This window comes from Epinephelus fuscoguttatus, linkage group LG3, assembly GCF_011397635.1.
Source record: "Epinephelus fuscoguttatus linkage group LG3, E.fuscoguttatus.final_Chr_v1".
In the NCBI taxonomy this organism is placed as follows: Eukaryota; Metazoa; Chordata; class Actinopteri; order Perciformes; family Serranidae; genus Epinephelus; species Epinephelus fuscoguttatus.
Window position 1 is genome coordinate 34342391 of NC_064754.1, and position 10920 is coordinate 34353310.

General features: G+C 41.9%; 1 protein-coding gene across 2 annotated transcripts; it reads right to left on the reverse strand.

Moving 5' to 3' along the window:
* Positions 1-441: 441 nt before the first annotated feature.
* LOC125886308 (piggyBac transposable element-derived protein 2-like) lies at positions 442-8165 on the reverse strand. Of its 2 annotated transcripts, XM_049572405.1 has the most exons (4): positions 8089-8165; positions 7643-7775; positions 6377-6418; positions 442-4054 (listed from the first exon to the last, which is right to left on the reverse strand). In XM_049572405.1, the coding sequence occupies exon 4, from the start codon at positions 3933-3935 to the stop codon at positions 2409-2411; it is 1527 nt and encodes a 508-aa protein (XP_049428362.1). In that variant the 5' UTR covers positions 3936-4054; positions 6377-6418; positions 7643-7775; positions 8089-8165; the 3' UTR covers positions 442-2408. The 2 variants fall into 2 exon arrangements, with proteins under 2 accessions (XP_049428362.1, XP_049428363.1); XM_049572406.1 differs by lacking the exons at positions 6377-6418; positions 7643-7775 and having other exon boundaries at positions 8089-8162.
* Positions 8166-10920: the final 2755 nt, after the last annotated feature.

The window sequence follows — 10920 nt, forward strand, 5'->3', positions numbered from 1 at the left end:
GTTGCATATTACAGTCAAACAGTAAGCTAAAATATGTTTCTGAAAACATTTGAGGGGAGAAATAGGCAACACAGTGACAGAGTCTTGGTTTTAATTTTATCAGCGCAGCCTAGTTTTACTGTTTGATCTCAGTTTAGTCTGAATTTGACAGAGAGGGACAAGTTTGTCTCCTGATACCCGTCTATACTCTTTGTGTCCGCAGTATCGGCATGGGTGGTGAGCAATACAAAAATGTTTAAGTACAGCCTGTAGTTTTGAGCAACAAAACACATCATTTGGTAGAGTTTCACTGGGAGGGAGCAGGGAGATCTAGACACTGCTTAGCCCCTTGATGCCTGAATTTACTTACAATTATATAAAAACAATTATTTGTGTTTTTGCTTTCAAGCTGATGCTAAAATAAGTGGAGATTGTTCATTTGTCTATAGCACATAAAATAGATATACATTTAGGTATGATGCAAAGTAGTGACAACAGGTATAAAGGGTAAAAAGAATGGTAGAAAAAAATAAATAAAGAAATCATATAATACATTTTCCCGTCTGAGGTATGGAGATTTTATTGATGCTACAAAATTATTTTTTTATAAGCTTTTCACTTAGAACTTATAGACTTTCATTTAGAAAAGAATGAATCATGACAACGGCAAGAAACAAAACAGCACAGTAAAGAAATACTTAAACATCATGAACTAAATGTATGTCTTAAATGTCATCAAGCTTTCCCAAAAGTCAGATTGTTATTGGCTCATTTAAGACGACTTTTAACAATAAAGCCGTTTCCACCGAGCAGTACGGTACGGTTCAATTCAGTACGCTTTTTTTTCCTGTTTCCACTGTGAAAAATTGTGGATGGTACCAATGGAACCGTTCAGTATCGTCCCCATTTTTGTTTACCTCTCTGTTGGGGTACCCAGTAGTGATGTTACGTGCTGTGCCGATGCTTCGAAGCGTGCGTCGAGTAAAGCCTGATTTATGGTCCTGCGTTAAATCAACGAAGTCCCTACGTCGTTGCCGTGACGCCGTCGTGAACCCTTCGAACTTCTCCGTCACTCCATTTCATCACGGTGCAATTCACCGCCAGAGCGGTAGGGGGCTGCGTTCCTTTCCTGAATGGTTATCGTTGTCTCTAGTTGATTCTTTGTTTAGCTTCCAGCTTTTCCGGTCACAGAGAAATGAACGTGGAGCACGGACAGACGGCTCCATCCGTATCGGTCCGTATCCATATTGAACGTTGAGGGATGGCGCAATCTGGAAATACGGAACCGGAAATGCGTTGCTACCAATCAAACCAATCACAGCCCTCTTGGTCTGCGCTGGGTCTGCGTCGCCTCGACGTGCAGTTACATTTTTGGGGAGATGCACGTCAGGCTACGCCGGGGGCTATGGCGTGCCTCCTGCATAGCCACGTGCCCTTCGACGTAGCGACGTCGTTGATTTAACACAAGACCATAAATCAGGCTTAATCCAGAAGTGTTTCCGCGATGCGCGTATCGAGGCTTGTATAGTTTCAGATGAGTGACGTCATTGATGACGTCCAAAGCCTCGCTGCCAGGCTGTACCATGTGACTGGTTCGGGAAGCGGTTCAGATCTTGGTGTGAGGTTTGCACAGAAGTGACACAGAACATGAATATTACCCCTTTTGCCATTATTATATTATATTATATGACACTACACAACAATACAATTTTTAGCCAATGATTGGTTTATACACACAGGATGCATTCACAAAACAATAACAGTTTATTGCAGATGTATTTGATACAGTATAGTCATAATATACTCACTAGAAAATACACTATATTGATAAAAAGAAAGTTATAATATTATTATTATTATTAATAATAGTTATTCCCAATACCCATTACTGACACAAAATACCGTGTATCACAGATTACATGGTTAAGGTCACAGCTGCCTGTTCTACACACTTTGGCCAGCAGGTGGTTTCATGTGTGCATGAAGCCTCGAGAAATGAACCCTTTTCTGAACCAATTTGCTGGAAAGCTTCAATGCTCCATAAGGCTTCATCTCACCATCGCTAGTACCTAGTACACAGAATCTGGTAATAAAATGTGGAGCTAGAAACCCTGCAGTCTGATTGGTCAGTAGAGGACAGTCACTCTGCTCAGGGCTGAGTTGCGGCTGGTTTTATGTAACCTCTGATCATACATCAGTAAACTATAACTATAAAATGAAAGATAAAAAAATAGCTTCATTCACTGGGCTGACTGTCGACATGTTTTAAGGTGGAACATTTACTTGAAATGTTACTCAGTGCATGAATTGATGGCATGAATCAATCAGCACACCTTAAATTTCACCATGACATCTTTACTCCTACTCTGTCCTTGTTTCTCCAATGTGGAGTGAGCATGTCACTTGAACTGTCTTTGCATGAAACAGCCTTACTCGTGGAATTCACGAAAGCAGTTCTTGTTTTTGTTGAGGCACAGGTGAACGTTGCACTTTGCACATTTGAACACAGTCTGGCCCTTACAATTTGGGAATTTGCAGCGTTGCCGCTCTCTTTCAACCACTGGCCAGTGACCCACAGCATCTGAACGGACTTCCTGTGTTGGAATAGCCTTAGCTGGACCTCGGCGCTTCTTCTTTTCAAACTCCCTTTCAACATCCGATGAAGGCGGCCCCCTCTTGTTTTTTGACAGATCCTTGCCTTGCATGCAGAGCGCCTGTGCAATAGATGTTCTGAAAGCAAGCAAATCCATCTGCTTCTTTCTCGGAACACTCAGTGACTCACAATCACGCCGATACAACAACCAGCTGTTGACAATGACCATATCCACAAAGTGAAAAAAGAACCTATGGTAGTACTTTTTTGACCTTATGTGGATGCGGTAATCTGCAATCAGTGCATCAAGAGCATCAACCCCGCCCATGAACTTGGTGTACAGGCTGATGATACCTGGGCATTCCACAGACACTTTCTTTTTCAACTTTCTATCCCATCTTTCTATGTTAGAAACAGGCCAGGCACTGGCAAAAGTGCTAGCAACGATCACCCCGCTGTTGTCAAACCATTTGACTGCTCTTATTTCCACATTGTCTACGTCAACCTGTTGCTCTTCAAATGTCCCTCTTCTCTTTTTCTTTATTTCTGTGTCTTCACTGAAACTGCACCCTTTCAGGCAACTTTGCTGCACAGTACCAAGGGCTGGTATCCCCTTGTTTGCAAGAGCAACAAACAAATCCAAGGAGGAAAACCGGTTGTCAAAGCACAGCAAGTGATTGGCAGCATCATGAATATCTTGTGCAAGCTTTAGCACAATGTTTCCACTTGCCCCAATGTCTGGGTGTCCTGGTGCAGGACCAATTTTCCCTGCAAATATGTCAAATGAATGCACCAGGCCTTCTGTGTCACAAAGCACAAAGATTTTGTATCCCCATTTGTATGGCTTCTCGGGGATATACTGCTTTAGACTTGATCTGCCTTTGAATGGCACCATTTGCTCATCAACAGATAACATTTGAGCTTGAGGGAGAGCCTGAAATTTGGGGAGAAGTGAATCAATAAGTGACCTGACTTTGAAAAGCCTATCACCGTTATTGGGTGCCATGTTGTCATTGAAATGAATGAAATGTATTATTTCTTCCCATCTGTCTCGGGACATCACATCAGCCACCTGTGATACTCGACATGCACTGGACCAGTACATTCTTGGCCTAGGTAAATGCAAAACACTCATGTACACTACAGTGCCAATAAACTGCTCCAGTTCATTCTGATCCAATTTGAGGGCACAATTTTGATTTTGTTGTGTGCAATACAGATTGCTTTGTTCCACAATACTACCCAAAAGATCAGCGTCAAAAAAGTCTCTGAAGTATTGAATGGGCAGTCTGACTTCATCAGCACCCAGAGGAGCACCTTGCCTAACTGGATCGTCTGTTACAGAGTTCTCTTGCTTCGCCATCTTCCATACTACCTTTAGTTTTTTTCTTTTTGTAGTAGCAGCTGATTTCCTTCTTGCAGCAGTAAAGTCTTCATTACTGCTGCTGTTGTCAGCACTCTCACTACTGCCGCTTTCATAACCTGGTGCAGAAAAAAAAAAATCACTTTAGGAAAGTGCAGACATTTTTATGTACATTATATAAACATTATGTACACATGGTTACATTCACAAACATATGGCCATATGTAAACAACAAAAAAGTTGAAACTCTTCAAATGATAGCATTATTACTGGTGCTTTTATTTCAGATTATTTATGTAGCCTGCCTTAGGACAGCGTGAAATGGGGAGGATGACACGCAGCACAGAGCCGCAGGCTGGACTTGAACCTGCGACCGCTGCAGCGAGGCAGCGCTTTTGTACACGTACACTCGGTACACTCTGTCGCTGGTTCAGCGGATAGTGCCGACCATAGATATACAGTACAGGCCAAAAGTTTGGACACACCTTCTCATTCAATGCGTTTTCTTTATTTTCATGACTATTTACATTGTAGATTCTCACTGAAGGCATCAAAACTATGAATGAACACATGTGGAGTTATGTACTTAACAAAAAAAGGTGAAATAACTGAAAACATGTTTTATATTCTAGTTTCTTCAAAATAGCCACCCTTTGCTCTGATTACTGCTTTGCACACTCTTGGCATTCTCTCCAGGAGCTTCAAGAGGTAGTCACCTGAAATGGTTTCCACTTCACAGGTGTGCCTTATCAGGGTTAATTAGTGGAATTTCTTGCTTTATCAATGGGGTTGGGACCATCAGCTGTGTTGTGCAGAAGTCAGGTTAATACACAGCCGACAGCCCTATTGGACAACTGTTAAAATTCATATTATGGCAAGAACCAATCAGCTAACTAAAGAAAAACGAGTGGCCATCATTACTTTAAGAAATGAAGGTCAGTCAGTCAGTCCGGAAAATTGCAAAAACTTTAAATGTGTCCCCAAGTGGAGTCGCAAAAACCATCAAGCGCTACAACGAAACTGGCACACATGAGGACCGACCCAGGAAAGGAAGACCAAGAGTCACCTCTGCTTCTGAGGATAAGTTCATCCGAGTCAGCAGCCTCAGAAATCGCAAGTTAACAGCAGCTCAGATCAGAGACCAGATGAATGCCACACAGAGTTCTAGCAGCAGACCCATCTCTAGAACAACTGTTAAGAGGAGACTGCGCGAATCAGGCCTTCATGGTCAAATAGCTGCTAGGAAACCACTGCTAAGGAGAGGCAACAAGCAGAAGAGATTTGTTTGGGCCAAGAAACACAAGGAATGGACATTAGACCAGTGGAAATCTGTGCTTTGGTCTGATGAGTCCAAATTTGAGATCTTTGGTTCCAACCGCCGTGTCTTTGTGAGACGCAGAAAAGGTGAACGGATGGATTCCACATGCCTGGTTCCCACTGTGAAGCATGGAGGAGGAGGTGTGATGGTGTGGGGGTGTTTTACTGGTGACACTGTTGGGGATTTATTCAAAATTGAAGGCACACTGAACCAGCATGGCTACCACAGCATCCTGCAGCGACATGCCATCCCATCCGGTTTGCGTTTAGTTGGACGATCATTTATTTTTCAACAGGACAATGACCCCAAACACACCTCCAGGCTGTGTAAGGGCTATTTGACCAAGAAGGAGAGTGATGGAGTGCTGCGGCAGATGACGTGGCCGCCACAGTCACCGGACCTGAACCCAATCGAGATGGTTTGGGGTGAGCTGGACCGCAGAGTGAAGGCAAAGGGGCCAACAAGTGCTAAACACCTCTGGGAACTCCTTCAAGACTGTTGGAAAACCATTTCAGGTGACTACCTCTTGAAGCTCATGGAGAGAATGCCAAGAGTGTGCAAAGCAGTAATCAGAGCAAAGGGTGGCTATTTTGAAGAAACTAGAATATAAAACATGTTTTCAGTTATTTCACCTTTTTTTGTTAAGTACATAACTCCACATGTGTTCATTCATAGTTTTGATGCCTTCAGTGAGAATCTACAATGTAAATAGTCATGAAAATAAAGAAAACGCATTGAATGAGAAGGTGTGTCCAAACTTTTGGCCTGTACTGTATATAATCATTAGAGGACTCAATCCTGTGGCTACTGTGCGTCAACGGCGCCGTCATCTTGGGGAGATCACAGCCGGCTGGCTAGTACGGTTGTGTATGGAGAGAAGTCTTCAGCAAACTTGGCATGCACACTCAAAGACTCAAAGTGGAATTGGGTACAAAAAATCATGAAGCACAAAATACAACACAACATCAAAAGATAGACCAAAATATATTTACAAAGTTTCTTATATATTTTTTATATTATATATTATATTTATGTATGTATATATATACAAATTTTGCTACCGTTAAACCTTCCCCGCATTTTCCCAGGGTATATGGTATTACCATGACTAATTAATAATCACCTTAAAGGGCTCAGAGGGAGTCGCCAAAATGTCGGCTTGTGGCTATACCGTTCAGAAACAGAATAGCAAACATTACATAGGCCTAAGAATACTGAAAAAATAACAACAAAACATACAACATTAACAACTTTTATTAATAAATATTTAAAAAGTGCAAATGCAGCAGTCAACCAAACAGAATGAAACAGGCTTAACAACAAATTGTCTGTGGGTTACAGTCCACTCCAAAAAAGTAACAATAAATAACGGCAGTAACAATAATGTGTGCTATACAGCGTATCGTCAGACCGCAACGGGTACTGTCCACTGGTTTATTTTTAGAACCTATCAACATAAATCAAATACATTAAAAGCACAGCTCTACAGCATCCAATACTAGGGCTTATCAAATTAGAAAAACAGAACAATAAATAACAAGACATAACCGAAAATAGGCATAGGCTATATAGGCTATATAATCCCATCCTGAGAACGCAACGGGAGATACTGTTGGTTAGTTTATTTCTAGAGCCTACCTTTAGATTGAAAAGTTCACCCTCTCCAAGTCCGAGCTTTTCTGTCGGTCAGAACAGGCTACTCCTCATTGAAAATGACATAAAAACAAAGTATGATAACTATAGCAGCATCCTATGCTTCAAAACTATCCAAGGTTTTTCGCCAGAAGAACCAGCATGCTAACTTTTTCCAGCTGGAGCAGGGCACGTGGTGGATTGACAACTTCGGCCGCGGTGCTGAACACCCGCTCTGATGGAGAGCCTATGGCACAAACGCACAGGTACTTTCGGGCATGTACACATACATATACATACATTCTAATCTTTTTAATTATATTTAGACTATTCGATGTATCACTGAGGTTGCATTTATGAATGATCCATATTTGTATTTCTAATGTTAATCTGAACCAGCTGGTTTCTGTTAAAAGGGACACACGCCCACAAACCAATTAACGCTGAGGACGGCTATTCGTTCGACTGCTGCCGTGCAATATTAAAAAGTATTACACTTATCAGTGAGTGCTGTCGGGTTTTTGTGCTTTGCTGTAATTTTTTTGGACTGGCACCCAATTACACTTTGAGACTTTTGAGTGAGCACGCCAAGTTTGCTTGACTTACACAACAGTACCAGCCAGCCGGCCGCGACCTCCCCAAGATGATGGCGACGTTGACGCATCGCTGAAACGGGCCGAAGCCGTCAACGAGGTATCTACCTTAATGTATAACATATCTATAGTGCCGACGCCTCTATTACTGCCGTTTTCATCACCTGGGGTACGAGTTTTGTCTTCATCGCTATCCCCACTGTCACTGAGACAGCTGTCGTCACTTTCGAGTGGTGGAATCCCGATATGAAATCCACCTGATCGCTTCCCGTCCAACATTGATGCGTTGATTTTGGTCTGTGTTATAAAAAAGGGGCAGAAATGACATTTATATCTCAGCACACTATCTTAATAATGATTAAAGAAAAGTAACTAGAATGGCATTTCCTACAGAAAATGCACGTGAGTGCTGAAAGCCATCTAAATACAGCATTATTTATATGCTGCTGTTTTGGACTAATGTAGCCATTATGGACGAACGTAGCGAATTAGCAACAAACCGAAATCTCTAAATAACGTAAAAAATATTCGTCACATGAAGTCTATTCCAACATGACAGCTGTAGAAGCAAACAATAAACTGCTACGTGTGTTATCTTAGCACAACTTACCTCAAATGGGACAATTTCTCCAACTTTGCAGCCTCCACACACAGTGGTTGCCAGTCAAAGCGTGAACCTCCATGAACCGGATGTAGTTCTCACTCAGACCGGTCCTACCAGAAACTAGTGCTTGCAAAAGGTTCCTAGGTGCGTACTGAATATGCACAAACTGGCAGCGGGGGATTACAGACGCTATCTCGGCTACAGTCTGAATCTTTTACACATACTACCCACATTGTTATGATAGAAAGCTGGTTGAAAATCAGCAAAGTATCCTTTTAACTAAATTAAAATTGAACTGAACTCCCCTCTGGCTGGTGCCCTAGGCGGCTGTCTATGTCGCCTATAGGAAGTTATTATGAATATGGAAGACTGGGGTAGTATCGCGCAGCTACCAGGTGTAAATTTCTAACTACATTCAGTTAACAGAGCACTCAACAGAAAACAATCATGCTCATCATTACTCTTCACCAGAAGAGGGAGGGTTAAAGATAATGACCAGCATGACCAGTTTCAGTATATCCCTCTTCTCTTGCTTGTCTCTCAGTGTTATTCAAGGATGAGGTGAGGCAAAGACATGTGCCTGCTGCAGTCACTGGCAAGATGTTGTGTGTGTAGACAGTGCCTGGAGCAGAAGAGAGAGAGATAAAGAGCATATGAGATTGGGCTAAAAGAAAGCAAACACAGACTTAGCCCTAAGGGAGCCAGGGGCTTGCTATGCTGTGACAAGCACTAGCAAATTTCTCCTTTTTTTCTCAATTTCTCACAGTAACAAAACATACCAATAGTTTTAAAGGAAAGTTCCAGTTAATTGCAACCAAAGTCTTAACGTATTAGCTTTGGCATCATTTCTCTCAGTTAACAGAGCACTCAAAAAGTAATTAGTGAAATTTGGAAACATGCTACGACAAAGACAGTAGGGAAATAAACAGTTTGACATTTAGACAGGTTATAAAAAAGCCAAGAGTTTAGTCTGGTTAACGAAACACATGCTTTAGTAGGAGGTAAAAATGAAAGAGGGTGCACCTGAAATGTCGGTGACAATCCATCATTGTACAGGGAAGCTGTGTGCATGCACAGTTTGTTTATCCTGGGGTTTGTTTAAAACTATTATCTCTGTATAAACAGATATCTATATAAATATAAAATCTGAAGACACCTGCTGGGCATGATTTTAGTAACAGAAGCATTCAAGTTTACGTTTGTGGTCCGAGTAGTGTTGATCAGTTACATCTGAGCAGGTTTTGGTAGCATGCAGGTAAACAGTTAGTGTGAAGAGAAAAAAAGGTGCAACGCATCAGCTGAAATGCAGTCTTGGAACCCAGCAGCTATCATCTGACAATAATCAAGCTTTTTATAAGCATTTTTCTATTTATCTGCTTTTATGTGCAGATAAACACATAGATATATGATTATAGAGATTCACTTAAATGATGTTTAAACCTGTCTCAAGTTGCTAATTGAACTGTAAACAATGACCTGCACACAAAAGAGGAAGTCGTGACAGCTCTGGAACCCACAAAATATTTTAGCCACTTCCCCCAGATGCTTATCATCTTCTGGGTTTTGATGTTGGTTCAAAACCTGCATGATTGTCTGATACTCATGTCCCTTGACCTTTCTGACTTATTATTTTAGCAACGCCACCGTGATCCCAGATCTAAGCAATTAACTTGGTCACTAGAATATTGTTTAAGTGGAGCTTGGAGAAAGTAACAATGGCCAAAACTATGACAGTAAGACCCATATTGTAATGAACCAGAATTGTCTTAACCCAGAAATGAGAGAGAGACAGAGTGTGTGTGCTTTGAAGGTGACTTTTCCAATAACGAGATGCATGTGAGCTCCAATATTACACCAGATGAAACAAGCTGGCACAGGGTTAGGCAGACAGGGAGAGAGACAGACTTTTCAGTTTTCTAATTTTCCTACCCGTTTAGCACAGAGTGGTATCGGCACCAAGGCATTCAGCCCCTTGGTGGTTTCACAGCCCTCACTTTGGACCATCTGTCCCCTGCTCCCGATGACTTTTGAAAATCATGCACGCCCAGGTCAGTGGCAGCTAGCAGTCACTGCTGTGGGTGGTTTTTGAGATTTTGAAAAGGGGGTGCATATTTGGAGGGCTGATCTTCAAATGCTAATTTTCAAGTCTCTCGAGTGCAATCAGGCTTTGAATCCTGCTGCACTACGACAGTGATTAGAAACAGGAGTTCTTTCTGAATATTTCAGGAAGCCAAGCCGTTATATTTTCAGAGAAAGTTGCTTTGTTGCTAATTGATTGGGAAATCATTTTGGTATTTTTCACATTTGTAAAGGGTGAAAACAAGTAAGCAAGTAAATTAATTTCATTAAATAGTGATGAGTCTGGGTTTAACAGACAACCCAGACACACACGTTGATAGATTTCAAAGCAATTGCTTAATGATAGGAACATTCAGATGTGTTTACCTTTCAACTTAGCTGGAGCTTTCATCAGTCCTGTGTAAGAGGGTGAATGAAGTGGAGCAGGGTGAAACACAGTCTGGGCTGATACAGTGTGTCTGGTAGGAGAGGTGCCTATCCCAGCTGACACTGGGCGAAAGGCGGGGTACACCCTGAACAGGTCACCAGACTATCGCAGGGCTGACACATAGAGACAGACAACCATTCACACTCACATTCACACCTAGTAACCACCAACAGTAACTTCAAGTAACAAAATATTTGCTGCCTATTAGCTGCTGGCTTATGGGTCCAAACTGCCAAACAGGAAGTGAAAGCCCTCGCTGGGCTCAGACTGTACCAATATGAGTAGAGCGTCATCCTATCCTTTCGTACCCCCTTTCACTGTCTGAATGATAT